We start from the raw sequence: 20,239 nt of genomic DNA, 5'->3' as shown, positions 1-20,239 counted from the left end.
ATAACACCAATGTATAGTTTCACAAATAATCCAAGGAGAGCTCCCTTATGACTACTTACCAGACCAAGAAACAGACGAAACCCAGTCCCCAGAGCCCACTCTGTGCTTCCTCCCTCCTCCAGACTTTCAGCTAAAATATTTTAAAAGTTCAGTGTAATATGATGTTCATGATCTAATGACTTTGCACCACATTAGAGGAGCAACCTTTGTCCAAAAGGGACAGATCCTTTTCTTGAGCTTTGCAAATAGCTCAGAGGCATCAGACTCTCCAGAATTTGTTAAAATTTGCACATCTCTAAAGAGAGAAAAAAAAAGTTGCACATCTCTTGACAGTCATTTAAATACCACAGCTTTGCCCTAGTGTTCTTTTGCTCAAAGTTACTGACTTTCAAGCCATTTCTAATGACCATTCCCAGATGCCTAGATCTGCTTGTCCTGCAATCTGATCTAGCATCTCTGTCCCTAAAAATAGCTTCCTTTTATGTTTTACCCGGTTTTTCAGATCTCCCCAGTGGCCTTCCATCAGATCATCTCCTCCTGTCTAATTACCTGTGTCCTGGAATCTCTGTCAAGCAACTCTCCCTTCTTCAGTGATGCAAACGTTAACCCACTTCAACGTCCACTAATTAGACCTTTTTTTCTGCCCCAGCCAGACAGGAATACTCTCAAAACCACATGGAAGGGATATAGGCATTCTTATCATGCTTCCCTACTCCTATATGTACCACCTACTTGGAGAAATGATGCTCTGGAGTTATACCATTGGGGGTTATTCCCTTCAGTCCCGAAAACCTTTTGATCTTTCAGTATTTTTTATTATGGGTTCTAAATTCCTGGGGGTGTAAACATCATCACAGCCAAAAATAAATAACTAAAATAAATAAATTAAAAAGCTGAGTGAGATCAACCATGGAACCCATGTAGCATAAACCAAAGATATGGGGAACAGAGTAAAAATAACAAGGTTTTTGAGATAGAAAATGAAAAAAAATATGTGAACACTTTGGTGACACAACCTAAGATACCTCTTCTGGAGGTGTATTAACATTGGTCCCCTCTGGTACCCTGAGCCCACCCATTCTTTTGACTCTCCTTCAGTCAAGTGATTTTCAAGCCATGGTTGTTTGAGGTTTAATTCTCCTAGAGTCCATTCCTAGTAACTGATTATTTGGACACATTGTCCAAATGGGAGCCATTCTTATTTCTCCCTGGCAACTTTTCAGCTTCTTTTCCTTGTTCTCACTCTGGCCCCAGCTCTTCTCTTCCGCACTGCCTCTTCTCTTGATTGATTCAGAATTCATAGGAGAGAATTCTTAGGCGATGTGTAAGAGTCACCAGAGTCCTAAGAAATGTTAGTCAGATTTGGTTACAAGTAACAGAAACCCAATTCAAACTGGCTTAAGCAATAAAGGGAATGTATTATTAGCCCTGAAAAGTCCAGGGGAATTTCAGACTTCAGAGCCACTTGATTCAGAGGCTCAAACAAGGTCATTTGGACCTGGTCTCCATTCGTCAGCTCTATCTGCCTTTGGGCTGGCTCCATTATAAGAACCAGGGTGCATTTCTAGAAGACTGGGGAATAAAGTCGAACAGGAAAAAAAGCAACAGGGTGCCTACTACATAGGCTTAGGAGCACTAAGCATATCCTAGCAGTGATTTCCAAGCTATAATCCATGGAATGACTATCAGATTCATCTGGTCTCTGGTTGTTATTGTTATTGTTGTTAAATGCAGAGACCTACTGAGTCAAAATATCTGGGGGTGGGGCTTTGCAATCAGTACATTTATCTACCTTCCCCATCGACTCAGATTTGCAGCCAGGTTGTGAATTACTGCCGCAACTTGTAACTATGGTTCAGGACCAAGGATAGCGGTCCATGTGCCCTGCTTTGACCACAGACATTCGTGGGCTCGCTATGCTCATGCAAGACAGGCCTGGGCAGAAAGAGGGGCAGGGCTCCAGGAGGGGTGGGGGGAAGTCTCCAAAGAGGCCTCTCACGTAGAAGCCCCTTGTCAAGGCAACGCCAAATGAAGGAATGTGAGGCTGCCCTTCTTTGGCATTCCAGTGCTCACATCTTGCTTTTTTGGTACCAGAGCCTTTGTGCTGGCAAAGCCAGGTGCTTCCTTTGTCCTTTGGCACCTGGATCCAAGGCCTTACAAAACTTTAATCTTTATTATTCCCTTTAATATAGCAATAAATCTATAGTGGGTTCCTGTGAAAGAGGCACCACCGAGAAGAAGGAGTGCAGCTGCTGTCTTAACATTCCATCTTTGTCCAAAAAGTAATGTAAGAGGAGGGAAAAGGTTTTTAAATTCATTGGCTTAAAAAGATCAGTGATGTTACAGCAGAGCCCTCTCTCAGATCTCCCAGATGTCATCAGCTCCAAGAAATCTGATCTAGAGTGAAAAACCCTGTCCTGCTGCCAACAGGAACTGTCTGTCCACATGTCCTGAGGATGGATAGGAGGAGGCAGCCTGATGCAGACCAGGCTGTGCTGGAATCCCAGGGATGCCTTTTATGGCTCTCCTAGAGTCCATTCCTCTTCCTTCTCTGAGCAGCTCGCCAGATTTCCTGTTGAGGAATCACCTCTTCCCCATGGGGAAGTTGATCAGAGATTAGGTGTTTTTTAGGGGCTCTGCCCACTGATTCCCAAATTGTAGCATGCACAGATATGGGGAATCTCTTGAAATGTAGATCCGGATTTGGGAAATCCAGGGTGGGGCCTGAAACTCTGCATTTCTAACAAGTTCCCGGGTGATGCCAAAGCTGCTGGCCTGTGAGCCCATTCTCAAGCATTTGGCCATCAGATGCTTCCAGATTCTGGAATCAAAATCTGAGTGTTGAAGAGCTTGGACTTGCTTCCTGCCTCTGCCTCATGTCACCTGCGAGATCCTGCCACCCCTCCCACCCTGTGAGCTCCCAACATCCCTGCTTAAAAATCCCCTTAACTTCGGTCAGCCTTGGTTTCTGAGAGATGCAAACCAGAAACCCTAAATGACGTGGTCTCTGAGCCTCGGTTTCCTAAGCTATAGAGGAGGAACACTAATCCCTTGTGGGAAGGTATTCACGATATTAAGGTGACCAAGTTGTAGGACATGCCCTGAGACGCTGCTAGTCCCATGAGGCCCTGAGTGGAAGCCCCACTAGGAACCCTCACGGCTCTGCCCTCTCTCCAGCCACTGCTTAGGTCCAGGTAGCAGTTAGGATGAAAGAACAAAGGAAGCTATTAAAACTTTCAGCTAAGAGATTGATTTTTCTAATTACCAGTTAATGCCTTCCCTTCTGGGCCTCAGAGGCCTGTTCATTCTTATTTAAAATACAAATCGTTCAGATTTTCTCGCGTAACTAGCTTAATGTAAAATTCTTTACATCCTAAAATACACTTTCATTAACTGACTTGTCAGGTAGAATAAGTGTCTTTAAGTGGTAAAATGATATAATTTTTCTTAACTACTAATTACTAATTAGATACTGATTACTACTTTCTCAATTTACTCTGTTTTTTGCTTTCTTGAGAATGATGATAATTATAGGGACCATTTATTAATCTTATTGTTAATGATAAACATTAAGAACCAGTATTTAATGAGTACTTAGGTGTGCCAAGCAATGAGATAAGCATTGTATATAGTCTGTGTCATTTAATTCTTACAGTATATTATAGAGTGTTATAATTCTCATTTTGCGCTGGGGAAATTGAGGCACAAAGAGTCTGGTAACTTGCACAAGTTACAAAGTGGTGGAATTGGAATTGGTATCAATCCAGGCATTTTAACTCCAGAGTCCATCCTGGTAACTACTATACTAGATTTGACAAATGCTTGTACAAATGTGTAAAAAGGAAACAACCAAAATGGATTGGGTAAATAGGACTGATATATCCAATACCACTGAACACTATGCAACTATTAAACAGCCAAGACAGAGCTACGTGAATAGACACAGAAAATAGCCCAAGATATATTTTTTGTGAAAAATAGTATGTTACAGAATAGGTTGTGTTAAATAAAAAAAGCCATATACATGTCTTAGTATCTACGTAGAAAAACGTCTGTAAAGGAAGATATACACCAAACTAATTCTAAGAATTAGGATGTGGAAGGGAGAAAACTTTCACTTTAAATTTTGATATGCATCTTTATCAATTGAAGTTTTTATAACAGGTATATAATATTTAGGAAATTAAGAAAACAGAAAAGTTTTGCTCTATAGGGAAAAAAAAAACCCTTGGAAGAATATATTCCAAACTGTTGTCATTTCTGGGGGCTAGGGAGTAGGTTGACTTTTATTTGCTATGTTACATATATCTGTAATGTTAACATTTTTACAAAAGGAATGTATTAATTTTATAGGGTGAAAACCACAATAAATGTACATTTTACAAATGGTATTTTGTCTTGGTAAGGAGACAAGAAATCCATAGCATCTCGTCTTGAGAATCTTTTTTTTTTTTTAACATCTTTATTGGAGTATAATTGCTTTACAACGGTGTGTTAGTTTCTGCTTTATAACAAAGTGAATCAGCTATACATATACATACATCCCCATATCCCCTCCCTCTTGCATCTCCCTCCCACCCTCCCTATCCCACCCCTCTAGGTGGTCACAAAGCACTGAGCTGATCTCCCTGTGCTATGCAGCTGCTTCCCGCTAGCTATCTGTTTTACATTTGGTAGTGCATTAAGTCCATGCCACTCTCTCACTTCGTCCCAGCTTACCCTTTCCCCTCCTCATGTCCTCCGTCTTGAGAATCTTAATTGCATTTTCCCCGGTAACACAATTCCTTATTCCCAGTATTAGCGTTATTTAAAAGGTGATATTCCATTTGCTAAAAACCACCCTACAGTTGAGATGAACTGTGCTGGGTCTGTGGGGACTGGCTTCTTCTTCAATGGGAAACTTTCACTGGGGCCTGGACTTCAAAACACAACAATCAAAACAAAAGGAAACAAAATCCCCTAAGGCTGAAATATGTTTTTTCCCAGTTTATACATAATTAGTGGTACCCAAGGAATGCTCAGCAAAATATAGTTATCAATCCCAAAGACTTCTGTGAGTTAGTTTAAACTAACATAAAAAAGATGATGGAAATATCAAAAACAGATAGACACTAGTTACATGTGGGAAATGGGATTGAGGATATGCTTTGTTGACCTAAAACAAATAGACTGCAGGTTATTTCTCCAGCAAAAATGGGTTTATTCAAGATCAGGACAGAATTGTATTTTGGGGTCTGCAACCAAGGTGAGCCAAGTGCAAGTCCCCTCACAGCAAGAGAAAGAGAAACTTTTATAGAGGAGAAAGGAAGTCCAGAGGGCTATAGTAAAGAAAGAGTGACTGGTTTTTCATTGGCTGAGTTGTTACCAGGAAACAAGAGGAGTCTTTCTTCTTCCTGTTGGGCTCTGCTATCATCCAGAGAACTCACCCTTCTGGTCTCCCAACTCTATTTTATTTGAGGTTTCTGTTTATTATTATTATTATTATTATTATTATTATTTACAGATTCTACATCAATTGAAGTTTTTACAACAAGCACATGATATTTAGGAAATTAGGAAGGAAACGGGGCGAGGCAGACTTTTTCTTATTTTGTACTTTTATGTTTGACTCTTTATAAATTATAGCATACAATACTGTTATAATAATTCACTTTTATAAAAGAGAGATGATAGATTTATATTGTGAGTTTTTTGAATGTGTAGCATTTGGGGGATTTTCTTAGACCATCTCTAAACTGACAACATGAAGTGTTTTCTGATAAAAACTACATGGAACTTGGACTTCCCTGGTAGCGCAGTGGTTAAGAGTCCGCCTGCCAAGGCAAGGGACATGGGTTCAAGCCCTGGCCCAGGAAGATCCCACAGGCCACAGAGCAACTAAGCCCATGCTCCACAACTACTGAGCCTGTGCTCTACAGCCTGAGAGCCACAACTACTGAAGCCCGCGTGCCTAGAGCCTGTGCTCCACAACAAGAGAAGCCACTGCAATGAGAAGCCCGCACACCACAACCAAGAGTAGCTCCCGCCCACCGCAACTAGAGAAAGCCCGCTGGCAGCAATGAAGACCCAACGCAGCCAAAAATAAACAAACAAATAAATAAATTTATTTAAAAAAAAAAACAACTACATGGAACTTGGCAATTTCTACAATCCTTCACATTTTTAGACAATGATTACATTCTACAGAAAGTGTCAGATTTGTCAATATCCAAAGACAGCCAAACACTGGCAGAGAGGGTAAGATACAAAAGAATTTCCTCCTGGTGCCTCTATTTTCAGAACTTAGGAAATCTATACTAGTGCCTGGTAAACACGGCATGTTAAGGAGTACATTCTCTAAAAGATACTTTTGGCAGAATTGTAACCACATAAAGGACAGGGTAAGCACTTCTAGCTGGAGCCTCAGGAATAGTCAATTCTTTGAGAGCAGGGCCCCTTGTATTGATCTGTGTAGCTCCAGTCCCCAAGCATGGAGTCTGGCCGGGAGCTTGTCCTTAGCAAAGGATGAAGGGTAAATGGGCACCATGTACGAAATCTACTCACAGTGCAGACTCACAGACAGACTTGAGTTATAATCTTGATTCCACCATTTACCAGTCTGTTGGCCTTGCCTGAGTTACTTCACCTCACTCAGCCCCCATTTCCTCACCTGTAAAATGGGCATAATCATACTTATACTTAGTTCTCAGGACTTTGTAAAGATTTAATAATGTACTGTGAGTAAATTGCTTAGAGAAGTGCCTTGCACATGGTAAGCAATCAACAAATGATAGCTTAAAAATTATTTTTCTCCTTTAGATTTCCAGTTTTAAGGATGAGAATAGAAGACCCGTTTAGCCTCTCCAACTCTTGGAAATCACTCCAGAATCAAACCAAACCAAAGAGGAACAAAATCACAAACTGTATCTTTGATGAAATTGTAAATCCCAACTACTGCTGTCAAAAAGCAGATAATGGAGTGGGAACTGTAGCCGAGTAAAGGTAAATATACGAGCTCCTGAAGAAGGGAAAACTAACACCTCCTGAAGAAGGGAATCATAACACCTCAGAACGCAGGGGTGAAAGCAGGAGGTTAGTTTGAGTTTTTTCAAAGCTCTGGCAATTGAGCAAGTCTACCTCCTTCACTCCCACAGGATACCAGAGGTGTATTCTTTGGAGAAATTGAACCTGAGAAGTTCAGAACTTAAGAACAGTAAGTAGGGAACTCCCTGGCAGTCCAGTGATTAGGACTCAGCACTCTCACTGCCGAGGGCCCGGGTTCAGTCCCTGGTCAGGGAACTAAGATCCCACAAGCTTCGCAGTGCGGTCCCCACATAAAAAGGAAGAGTAAGCACCTGGAGAGCAGCAAGTGGGGTTAATAGTAGTTGAGGGCTAGACTGAAAACGAGAGGAATAAAGGACAGACTGCTGTCACTGGTCAGGGAGAGCCCTAATCCCCCTACCTGTTCTCAAGAACACTTGTAGCTTGGTTTATTCAACCCTGACAGTAGATGGGAGGGCTGTTTAGGGAAAACAATGAGTGGCTTGAAAACACTGAGTGGAATATTAGATTGGATTATTTGTCCCAATTCTTTTTTTTTAATTTTTTTTTTTTGATGTGGACTTTTTTTTTTTTTAAAGTCTTTATTGAATGTGTTACAATATTGCTTCTGTTTTTATGTTTTGGCTTTTTGGCCACAAGGCATGTGGGATCTTAGCTCCCCGACCAGGGATCGAACCCGCACCCCCTGCATTAGAAGGCAAAGTCTTAACCTCAGGACCACCAAGGAAGTCCCTGTCCCAATTCTTAACTCCCTAACTCTATTACACTGAATAAAGTTCAGTGTAATAAAGATCACATCCTCATTCTTGCTGGGCCTCATAGTAAGTAGGGTATAGTGCCACATCCCTTGACTTTGGCTTTGGCCATGTGAATTGCTTGGCCCCATTAGCAGACATGAAATGAACAGAGACTTGAAATAAGCTTGCATGGTTGGGTTGCTGTCTTGCTCTCCTGCTTTTCACCATGAGAACAATATTCCATGGGTAGACACTGGTATAGGAGGATAAAAGACATGTGGAGCAGACTTGAACCCAACTTGAGGCTTGGGTCCAAGCCCAACAGAGCCAACCTGAAGAGGGGAGAAGGAAGAAATAAATGCTTGTGCTGTATATGCCATTGAAATTTTGTGGTGGTTTGTAACGGAAAGGGGCTGACTAATACAGATGCTGAGTTATGGAGGTCTTCCCCAAAAGAAAAGTTGGCTCTCTACCTTTTCACTACACAGTGAAGGGCACCAATTGACAGGCCTTTTGCATCCCTACAGAGCTTCCAGTCAGCTGTTTAGTGCATTACTTTTATTTTATTTTTTAAAAAACATTTATTTATTTATTTGGCTGTGCTGGATCTTCAGTCATGGCACACAAGATCTTTTGTTGCATATTGCGGGATCTTAGTTGCGGCATGTGGGATCTAGTTCCCTGACCAGGGATCGAACCCAGGCCCCCTGCATTGGGAGTGCAGAGTCTTAGCCACTGGACCACCGGGGAAGTCCCTAGTGTATTACTTTTAAATATGAAAGGATAACCAAGGATCACCAGGCTCTCAAGGAAAAGAGTTCAGAGGAAATAGGCAATGCAGAGAGTAGAACAAAACATTTTTTAAAAACTAATAATAATCTGAGGAGATAAGAGAAGATATTACATCCACAAGCCAAGGTCAAGGACAGGGTGCTATTGCTATATGGAAAAATAAAAGATGGAAAATTCAGAGAATAATTAAGAGCTCTTAGAAATTCAAAATAGGATAGTCAAAATGAAAATTGCAACAGAAGGGCTGGAAGTTAAAGTCAAGTAACTCTTGAAAAACAGTTGGATCATCAAAGGGAGAACATAAGAACATAAGAAAATAAGACTTTTTTTTTGAGCTCTAGAGAGTAGTTTGGTGAAAAGCTTTGAAAAGAAATATAATCATCAATACCTCAGAAAAAGAGGGATGTCGAACTGGTTAAATAAAATTTTGAAGAAAGTTTATGGTTTTGGTTAATTACTGTAAGAAGGAAAGGACCATTAACTGACATATAATTACACTGGTGAGAACAACCAACAAAATCAGGACAAGCAGCTGTTAGTGAAGAACAGGGCACAGCAAAGCCTTCAAAGCCTCTCAGAAATCTGTGTCAAATAGGTAAATTACGTTATGTTAGTGGCTGTATGAACTAGAAGTAAGAGCTTTCTTATAAAAGTAGACTGCAAGCTCCATGAGGGCAGGACTCACGTCTTGTCTCATTCATATGTATAGCAATAGATTTCTTTCTATATATACACGAGGAAATAGAGTTATGATCTGAATTATCACTATTCTAATAACTAAAAATTGGGGTTGCTTGATTATTCAGCCAAAGCCATCAAACCGTTGCCAGTTACTAACCCTCTTTTGTAGCAGCCTGAGGGCTGAGGTAGCACATTGGTTGTAACCTTAACAACCTTTGTTAAGAATTACATCATGGTAATGAGATACTATTACTATATACCCACCAGTATGGCTAAAATTAAAAAGATTGTTGATAGATGTCAGAATAGGGTTGTGTCTTGGGAGGGATGTATTAACTGGGAAGAAGGCATTTTCTAGGGAGATGGAAATAAATGTTCTATATGGTGTAGATTGCTGTCACACAGGGGTATACAGTTGACCCTTGAACAACATGGGTTTGAACTGTGTGGGTCCACTTATATGTGGATTTTTTTCAATAAAAATATGTATGTGTATAAAGATCCATTGAGTTGTTACCTTTAAAAATTGTTTATTTTACTGTATAAAATTAAAACAATAAAAAAGACTTCACATTTAAAATCATTGAAATGTGGGAGACATCACAGTCTTGGAGAATGAGAAAATAGAATAGGCAGAGAAAGGAGAGGGGAGCATTTACGGCACTTAACCTCCATGTTCTCATCTGCTAAATGGGTATAAGAAAGAGGGTAGATGAATAGAAAACAAGTACATCAGGAATTGGCTCATAGGTGTATCATCTAAATAAAAACCAGTTGAAATTGTCCCTCTTCTGCTCTGAAGACTCAAACACTTGCTCTCGTCTGTCCTTGAAGACCAACTAACTGAAAAGCTTTCACGAGGAGGCAGATCCTAGAATGCCCATATATTAAGTTATGGTGAGAATTATAGTTCTCATATGGACATACTAGCATACTTGTGACCTCATAATCAGCACATTCTTGGCTAGTGATTAAGCTGCAGGGAAAGACAAAGAGACCATTTTACTAATTCACCCTGGGTACCATCAAGGCCAGGATGGGACACAAAAGATTCAGGCAGCGTCTTCTTTAGGTTGGTCTCTGTGGGCCTCTGAGAACTGTCTGGTGGACACAGCATCAGAGCAAGAAGAGCTGGATAGCTTCAAAGTGTATTGGCTTCAGGGGGAGGGATCTTCATGCCTCCTTCACCACAGGGATGCCCTTAACACCTGAGCCAGAAATACTTGAATTCCACCACCTAAGATGTCTCACACCAGTAACTAATGGTTGTCACTGCGTGTCTCAGTTATTTATTGCTGCGTAACAAATCACTCCGTTTAATTTTGTTGGCAATTGTGTGTGTCAGGAATTCAGGAAGGGTTTAGCCAAGTAATTTGTATTTGATCCACATGGCATTAGCTGGGGCAGGCTGGGGCTGGAGGATTCATTTCCAAGATGGCTCCATCACTCACATGTCTCCCTCACCCCCTCTCTCTCCATGTAGCATCTCACCCTCCGTGCACCAGTCTGCACATGGCTTGGGATAATTTGAGATGATATACACATATGTGTGTGTGTGTGTGTGTGTATGTAAATATATATATAAAGATGCTGAATAGGAAATGCTCATCGGGAATTCACGGGTGTAATTTGGGCTGGAGATATAAATCTGGGAATTATTATCATATAATAGAAGGTAGATCATCTGATGGATGGTCAGAAGTCTGGATGAGTTCACTTAGGTAGTGTAAATCAGAAAAGTCCAGGGACTGAGCCCTGGGGCTCTTCAACACTTAAGACGTTGGAGAGGTAAATCAGATTTAATGGAGGAGACTGGAAATGATCAGCCAGTGAGGTAGGAAGAGAATCGGGAGGGTGGTACTCCAAAAGCCAAATGAAACTGTTTTAAGAATGAAGCTATGACTTTGTCAAATACTTTATATAACTTAAATGAGGTGACGATTAGATTGGATTGACCACTGGATTTAGCAATATGGTAACTCATGACCTTGTTTAGAGTAGTTTTGGTGAAGTGCGGGATGTAGGGGGTAAAGGAATGATTGGAGTAGGTTTAAAAGAGAAAGGGCCCAAATGTCTATCAGTGGATGAATGGATAAACCAAATGTGGTTTTTTTTTTTTTTTTTTTCCCCGCTACGCGGGCCTCTCACCATTGTGGCCTCTCCTGTTGCGGAGCACAGGCTCCGGACGCGCAGGCTCAGAGGCCATGGCTCACGGGCCCATCATGTGGGATCCTCCCGGACCAGGGCACGAACCCGTGTCCCCTGCATCTGCAGGCGGACGCTCAACCACTGCACCACCAGGGAAGGCCCCCAAATGTGGTTTTATCCAAACAATAGATTACTATTCAGCTGTAAAAGGAAATGAATTACTGAAACATTCTACAACATGGATGAACCAAGAAAACATGCTAAGTGACAGAAACCAGACACAAATGGCCACATAATATATGATCCCATTTAAAGGAAATGTCCAGAATAGGCAAATTTGGACAGGAAGTAAATTAGGGGTTTCCAGGGCCTGGGGGAGGGGGACTTTGAGACTGCTGATTGGTATAGGGTTTCTTTTGTGGGGAACAGAAATGTTCTGGAACTAGATAGGGGTAATGGTTACACAACTCTGAAAATACTATACTATATTATACTTCAGTATAAATCACTGATTGTACACTTTTTTTGGCTGTGTTGGTCTTCATTGTTGCACGCAGGCTTTCTCTAGCTGTGGAGAGCGGGGGCTACTCTTTGTTGCGGTGCATGGGCTTCTTATTGCGGTGGCTTCTCATGTTGCAGAGTGCGGGCACTAGGTGGGCGGGCTTCAGTAGTTGTGGCACACGGGATTAGTTGCTCCAAGGCACGTGGGATCTTCCTGGACCAGGGCTTGAACCCATGTCCCCTGCATTGGCAGGTGGATTCTTAACCACTGCACCACCAGGGAAGTCCCTTTATTTTTTAAAATATTCATTAGAAATATTTTCATATCACTATGTAAACAGCTGTTTCATTGTTTCTTTTTAGAGCTATATAGTATTCAATATGGATATACCATAATTTATTTAACCAATTCCCTACTGACATTTAGGTTGATTCAAATTTCTTGTTATTACATATATTGCTGCAAGGAATATATAGTGCAAATATATTTCAAGAAAAATTCCTAGAATTCGAACTGCTGAGTCAATGGGTACATGTATTTGTAATTTAGAAAGATACCAATTGCCCTCCATACCAGTTTACACCCCAAACCATAATATAAAAAAATGGCCCATTTATCATCCTGGATGATATGATATTTAATCACTTATGGCCCTTTCTGTGAATCAAGTACATCAGAATTAAATGACTATGCCAAACACTTTATTATTAAGTTATTAACTGAAAAGAAGTCAAGATTATATTTCCTTGTGGGGTGGGTGGAGTGGGGGGTGGGCCAGAGATCGACTAGGAAAGGCCACAAAAAAGGGCATTACTTACCTGTGCCAAATTATTTTCTCTCAGCTCTAAGTTCACTCTTCCTTGCCCAACTTTGTGATATGGAACTGGATTCTGTAAACCGTTTTCCTTTGGAACAACAGAGGGCACTGGAGTGACACTGCAAGGCAAAATGTATCAAGATTTAAAGATTGTGCACTTTTAATTAATTAATTTGGCTGCACCAGGTCTTAGTTACAGCACAAGGGGTCTTCATTGCCTCGTGCAAGATCTTCCTTGTGGCATGTGGGATCTTTTTTTAGATGCGGCACGTGGGATCTAGTTCCCTGACCAGGGACCGAACACCGGACCCCTGCATTGGGAGCGCGGAGTCTTAACCACTAGACCACCAGGGAAGTCCCAATCGTGTACTTTATGTGTCTTAATTTTGGTGTACAATTATCTGAATTGGTAAATACACTGATACATAAGAATACGTTGTTCGATGTGAATTATTAAAAGGTCATGAAGGTATTGCCTCTCAGTTCCTGTTACAGATTGTTTCCTGCTTATTTTAAACTAGAGACAGTCTGTATTTAAGGAGGGCACATCTTCTAAGATTTCAAAGTATTCAACAACAGGCCATGAATGCTGTTAATTTGTGGAGTAGAGTAGTAAACAAAAGTAAAACAACCCCCCCACCCCACCTTATGGATCTTACATTCTTGGTGGGGGGTAATACCATAATAAGACTAAAATCTGTTGTGTACTTTGAAGACTCTAAACATCTCAAAGCAGGTTTATTTCCCATCTACCAAAGGATTTATTAGCACAGTGCTTGGCTCATACAGGTGCTCAATGAACATCTGGTAAAGTAGGATACGTTGTTGGCCTACAGTAACCTTGGCAGGCTGTTAGCAGTACGATAAATGCACATGGGCTTGACCAGAACAGCCGAGCCTCTGTTACTTGTCCAAGTCTTCTACACTGAGCTGCAAATCCTTCTTCTTTTCCCTTTGCTCAGGATCTTTGTTCCAGGAAGGCAATTAAACATTTCATCACTATACCCATTAGAGGGTGCGTGGGTGGCAGGTAGCAGAGAAGCAGCAAACTTGAGATCCCAGGGGACCAAAGAAAGGTTATAGGCAAACAAACCTACAAGTTGGCACAGATATATTTAGTTTCTCTGTATATCAAAGTGTCCCAGCATGTTACCTCACTTAATCTTCACAATAACCCAGGAGATTGGTTTTATAATCTTCATCTTATTGATAAGGAAGTTGAGGGTCTATCTGAAAGGTAAAGTAACTTGTCCTACAACCATTAAACATCAGCTAGAATATGCATCCAGGACTGTTTCTCTGCTAGTCTGTCTCTCAGATGGTGACAGTGAAATGCTTTAGATACAATACTATCCCCATGGATGGAAAGGCCTTTATTTGATGTACTCATTCTGGAAGATTCTAATCTGCTTCAGAAACTAAAGTTCTTAGTATCTTGGAGGAAGCAACTTTTTCTGTGTTCCCAACCCACCTGAGTATACTTTGATACCTGTGGCATGAGACCACCCACATATCTCGTCTAATCATAGTCCAAGTGGCTCTGAGGGTAGGTGAGGGGGGATTCATTTTAAAAATTAGAACATACTTGGAATTTAGGTTCACCTGCTTATGAAATTAAGACAAATATCTTTACAGTTCTTAAAAAATTCAGATTACTTGTACTAAGAGAAAATCTCACTAGTATCTCGATTACTATGATTTAAAAAGAATTAAGTAGGTACAGAATAAACAAATTATGTTTTGGAAGTTGTTCAACAGACAAAGTACACCTAGAGGACATAAAAATTCTTTATTTAACCTAATCCAGCCAGTGTTGAGATAGTCAGTCTGCTATGTTAAAAACAAGACCTTTAAAAAAATTACAGCACAGTTAGCAAGGCAGTGACTAATTAAGTCACTCAGTTTAATTTTATATTCTTCACAGTCATTTGATAATCATTTAATGATGAACAATATTTTCTGCCACTTTGGAGATAAGTTAAATTCTGCAAAGAAGAGAATTCTACTAGTTGTCATTGAATTTTATAAAAGAGGTTTAAAACATTAAAGTTTATAGAAATAACACAGTAAAGAAACGTGAAAATAAACTGGAAAACACAAATATACCTGCCCATCCCAAAAGTCTAGAGCATCCCTTAATCTGTCCCCTAAGGTTTCTCATTTACTGCCTCGTTCCCTTTTCCTAGTGTTCAGCAATTAAGACACTACTGCTCTGTAGAGGCTATTTTGAGCTTAGCTAAAGTGCCTCTCTCTGTTTCTTTAATTTCTCAGTTAATCCTAGAAACAGTCTTCTAAGTATTATTTGTATTTCAGAGATGAAGAAAACTGTAGCTGAGAGCAAGTTGTCACTTGATGAAAGTCATACATACAGTTATTAAAAGCAGAATTAGGATCTGAACCTAGGTCCACCCAACTTTAGTCAGCCCATGCTTTTGTTGATTCAGGGTGGTGCAGGACACTTTCTGAAGAGGCTGGTACCTGGTACTTCTTGAGCTAAGGCTCTTTAGATTTAAATGTGTTCAATTCCAGGGCTGAGGCTACTCTGGTCCCCAGGCACTTGCAGTTCCCTCCTCACAGCCCTCAAAACTCCTTCTCCCTGCCCCTAAAGGATTAGAGTTATTTCTCTAGCCCTCACAAGCCCTGATGCCAAACAAATCCAAGCAGTTATTCCCCCATTTTGGGCATAAAGTAATAAATGGGGAACTGTGTGCTTGTGTTAACTTTAGTAAAGGCTGCCAAAAGCTGTTCTATGTAACAAAATTATGCAGGAAATATCCGGTATGTCTTTTCATATTGAAAATTTAAGAAAGCCAATATATTTTATAAGCACAGCTATATAATCTGTTATTTTTATATATAATCATAGTTTTATATTTCCCCTTCAGAACTGTAGCAGTGATCTTAATATAAGGCTCACTGTCAGTCAAATATTCCCTTCCTTCCCAAGTAATTACAACTTTGAATGTTCAATAGCCATTCACATAAATTTCATGTTATAACTCAAAATTAAGACATTCATACTACAGAAAGGTACCAGTCTTAAATTACTGAAGTTAACATATACTACTGTAATCTAACATAGCTCAATCTATACTTGCTACAATCCTAAAGAGAAGTGGCCGCTTATCAGTAAGGGGGAACATTCATATTGCCATGCATTAGATGCTGTGAACAAGAAAATAAATAGGGTTTTTGGAACTATCTTTAAAAAACTTAATACTAATTGATGAAAATCACTCCAAGACCAGATTGCTGAACATTAAAAGGGTCACTACTGAACAGCTTAAAATAAATAATTGCTTTTGAAAAATGAATATAAAACTAGTTAAACAGTGACTATTAAGGTGCTAGCCTCCTCAGTATGACAAGCAATTTAAATTTAAAAATATTAGTATTGGTTTTTTTTCTTATAATAATTTGACAAAAACAATGACCTTAATATTTACTCAAGACTTGTTTTCATAATTATTTCCTCACTGACTGGTATAAAAACAAAGAGCTCAAGGCCTCACCTTGGTTTACTCACTGCTGGTTTTCTACCTGTTGAAACTAGACTGTAAACTACATAAAAGCAGGAACCAAGTCTGTCTTGTTCACCACTGTATCCCCACAACACTTTGCATAGTGCCTGGGGAAGTAGGAGGTGATCAACAAACACCTGAATAACTGAATCGATGAGAAAGGAGAGGAAAATAACTTTATTTTTTGCAAATCGTTCTCTGTGCTCAAACTACTATAAACTGGCAGTTCTAATTTCTAGAAACACGAATTTAAAAACCTTACTCCGGTGATGGAAGGACCTGATGTCACTGTCTCTGTCTCTGTCTCTGTCTCTGCCTCTCTCTCTCTCTCTCACTCACACACACACACACACACACACACACACACAGTAATTAAGACTACATGAGTCAAAATTACAATATGAACTATGAGATGTCAACATTATATAAATAAAATTTAATAGTGAAAAAGTGATCTGGAAGCCCTGTGAATTTTTACCCTACACATTTTGGAGGATATCACATGGGTTAAGAAAAACACAGCAAAATTGCATTTGTTCAGATAATCACTTGAGTGTTTACATACATTTTTGGTTTGTTAATTATGTATAACTAATTTACATTTCCTCATATTAACATATACTCCTGTTTAGCTCGTAATCAAATTATGCCAGTGAGAAAAATCCTCATAGTACCTTCATTGAGTCGCTGATTCTAAGAAAACACTGAACATGTACAAAAGAGGCCTTTGAATAAAACAGCATGTGCATTTTTAAATATTTGCACAGTTTGATCTTTACATTTCTGTCTGAAGAAAATATGAACAAAACTCAGGTTCACCATGCTAAGATAATGGTTCAGATGACTGCCATAAAAGAAGTACATACAAAAGAATGAAAACAAATCACATCCTTAGGTTCCGTGATTACTGAGAGGGTTTCCCCTTCCCTAAGTGCTTTATTTTACTTCTTAAAAATATGAGAGCAGCAGCTTATCGCAAGTCTCCACTACTGTGCATTAATGATGGAATCAAAACAACACAACAGACTCATAAGAATGATAGGACAGCAGAACAATGAGAAGTCACAGTTTTATGCTTCTTCTTGCTCTGGATAATTTAGAATTTTGCGGTGTGCCTGACGTAAATATTGCTGCTGTTTGAAGTAAACCTTGAATGCTCCTTTAATGGCAACAAAAGCAATTCCACCCTAAAAAAAGAGAAAAATTAGCTTTTTATAATGCAGATTTAGAGGAACATAATAAAAATCATTTTACTTAAATCACAAAAGACACAGGCATTGTTGCTAATTCAGATGACTGCAAATGAAATAGTTCTTTTTTTTTACTAGGGGGTAAGATAGGAATAGACATTAGAGGTCAGAAAGCCTTTATCCTCTCTGAGTAATCTTCCTTCCACTTAGCTCTAAATCCATTCTCATATAGTAGAGAGAATGCCCAGGCATTATATGCAGGCTGCTACCAGAGGGGAGAAGTGGGAACAATAATAATGCCATCAAACAACATAAGGGCTTACTATGTGCTAGCACTTCAAATGAATTATCTGATTTAGCCCTCACAGTAATCCTGAGGTAGTTACCATTACTCTCTCCATTCTACAAGCATAGGGAAATCAAGAAACTTTATTTAGGTTTCTCAGAAAGGCAATGTCTGTGATAGGATTTGACCTGGGCAGTGTGACCCTAGAGCAGAAACTTTTCAACACTACCTTTTGGGAGTAATGATTCACGCATATCCCACAGCATAGTTCCAGAAGACCAGAACTACTGTAGTGGATCCTCGTCTTTTTATTGCTGTTGGATGACAGCGGGGATCAAATAGAGACTTAAGGCACAGGAGCCATTAGTATAAATATTTATATAGTCCCATTCTTTTTTTTTTTTAAACAAATATACAGTTCTTTCTCTTTTGCATAGTCACTTGAAAAAAGTAATATTAAAGCCACCTTACCAAGATTGTCCTTTGTAAATTAGAGTTAACACTACTGAACATTAGTTTACCAACTATTGTTGCAATAGTAGGAAAAACAAGGGCTCCACACAAAATTCGGGTCGCAGAGACATGATCTGCTAAAGGATTAGCCTCGGCTGGAATTCGAGGAACAGGACAACCAATCCCTAGAGAAAAAAATGTAGGGTATTAGTGCTAATAAATCAGAATATCTAAAATATCTTTGCATGCTACGATTCATCCACAAGATTAATTTGGTATGTTCATTACCACCACAATTCAGGGCCTTACCTGGAAATATACTGTTCAAAATTTGTAGTTTATTTGAGTATTTGCGCCATAGTCTAAGCACATAGTCCTCCCAGCGAATCATCTTGCCTAATATCAGCATGACAGGAATAGTAGGAAGTCCAATTAAAAGGAATAAAGGATCAGCTCTCTCCATAACATCCAGACCTTCTTTATGGCCTACAACCTGTGAAACAGACAGCATTTGCTCCAATCATTTCCTTATCTAATGAAGGGTTGCATGCTTGAGTGCAATTCATTTTAGAGGAAATGCTAAATTTCAAAAGAATACAGAAATAAAAAGTTTTAAAAATAAGCTGGAAAGCTATCAATCCTGATTTATTTATAAGAAATGTCTCTAATTCAAGGGGAAAAAGAAAAGCTCCCAAGCTGTTTCATATTACATTGGAATAAAAGCTTTAATTGATTACATTTCAATAGAGGGGAGAGGACTTCTGGTTCTTGCTTCCATTCCTCTATTTAATTTGGTTAGACTGGGCTATAATTTTAGGTCTCATGTGTCTTCCAGAAGAGCAACTGTTTTCCTGCTCTTCCTACTAGGAGGTAAGCACAGCCAGCCAAGAGGCAGGAGCGGCCTTCAGGAGATGGTCTGAAACCTCATTTCTCTTTGGCTTTCTCCCTGCTCAGTGGTGTCTGGGATTGACTGTGATTTCTCTGGCTGGCTAAATGCCTGCTCTAAAGACTTAACTCTCCTAAAATGCAATTCCAAGGTCTAGATTTGAGGGAATGCAATAGGAGGTCCAGTTCTGGTTACAGGTTCCAGTCACTTTTCCTAATCCAGGAACCCAAGGGTGCCTATCTATGGGGTAATAAAGCTAAAACACTCCTTCTCCTCTCATCTGGGTCTTGGGGTTATTTCTCAATTGGTTTAGATCTGAGAGGGCAAGAAGGACATGATTAATTCGCATTTGTGAATCTCCATACTTCCCCTCCTGGCAAAATTCTTTTCACTTGCTGATCAATCTTGGTCTTACATGTCTCTCAACATGGCCACTTTGTTGGTGAGCATCTTACTTTTAACTAGAAAATTTCCCTAAAAATTCTTTCACAGGTCTCAAATGACCTCCCTTTAGCCAAAAGTCTCAAATGCTGGCAAATTAAATATATTTCTCCGAGGGATTATTCTTGGCAGTTATGACAGTGGAGACTATTTCAGAATCTTGGGGTTTTAGCCCATCCAGGTATCACAGCTTGATATGAGGAGAATACTATAAAGGTTTCTATATAGTTTTTCTGTACACACTTGAGGATTAAACTATGAAGAAAGGATTGTTGATATAGACAATTTATGTCTTTGCCTTTGTCTATATCTCTGAGAGGGACGAGGGAAAAGAAAGGAAGGAAAGGCAAGGAGGGAAGGGAGAAAAGAAGGTAGGGAAGACTAAAAGCTCCAGGGACAATATCTACTCAGGAAAGCAAACTCATGAAAAAGTAAACGGGATTTTTTTTCAAAAATGAGATGCCCTTTACGTCATCTATTATAGCAGATTTTTTTAGGTGGACTTCAAGGAGATGTGAAGTAAGGAAGCTGACAATGGTCACAGCAAATTCAAATTCTAGACAACAGACTTGATCCAGGTAGAAATAGTTTATAAAATTATGTGGAGGGACTTCCCTGGCAGTCCAGTGGTTAAACTCTGCACTTCCAACACAGGGGGCACAGGTTCAATCCCTGGTCGGGGAACTAAGAGCCCACATGCCATGCTGTGTGGCGTGGCCAACCAAAAAAAAAAAAAAAAAAAAA

The 20,239-nt window shown here is 39.7% G+C and overlaps 1 protein-coding gene across 1 annotated transcript in view; it reads right to left on the bottom strand.

Moving 5' to 3' along the window:
- Positions 1 to 16,660: 16,660 nt before the first annotated feature.
- MARCHF5 (membrane associated ring-CH-type finger 5) overlaps positions 16,661 to 20,239 on the bottom strand; it is a 53,143-nt gene continuing 49,564 nt past the window's right edge. Inside the window, exons 4-6 of the mRNA XM_007471558.1 lie at positions 18,478 to 18,661; positions 18,187 to 18,353; positions 16,661 to 17,426 (exon numbers count right to left, since the gene is read on the bottom strand). Coding sequence (XP_007471620.1) covers positions 17,310 to 17,426; positions 18,187 to 18,353; positions 18,478 to 18,661 — 468 coding nt within the window. The 3' untranslated portion in view covers positions 16,661 to 17,309. The remainder of the gene's footprint in view (positions 17,427 to 18,186; positions 18,354 to 18,477; positions 18,662 to 20,239) is intronic.

This window comes from Lipotes vexillifer, unplaced genomic scaffold (genome assembly GCF_000442215.2).
Source record: "Lipotes vexillifer unplaced genomic scaffold, Lipotes_vexillifer_v1.1 scaffold325, whole genome shotgun sequence".
Lineage (NCBI taxonomy): Eukaryota > Metazoa > Chordata > Mammalia > Artiodactyla > Lipotidae > Lipotes > Lipotes vexillifer.
Note: the sequence above shows the minus strand (reverse complement) of the source record. Positions and strands in the feature narration are given on the sequence as shown.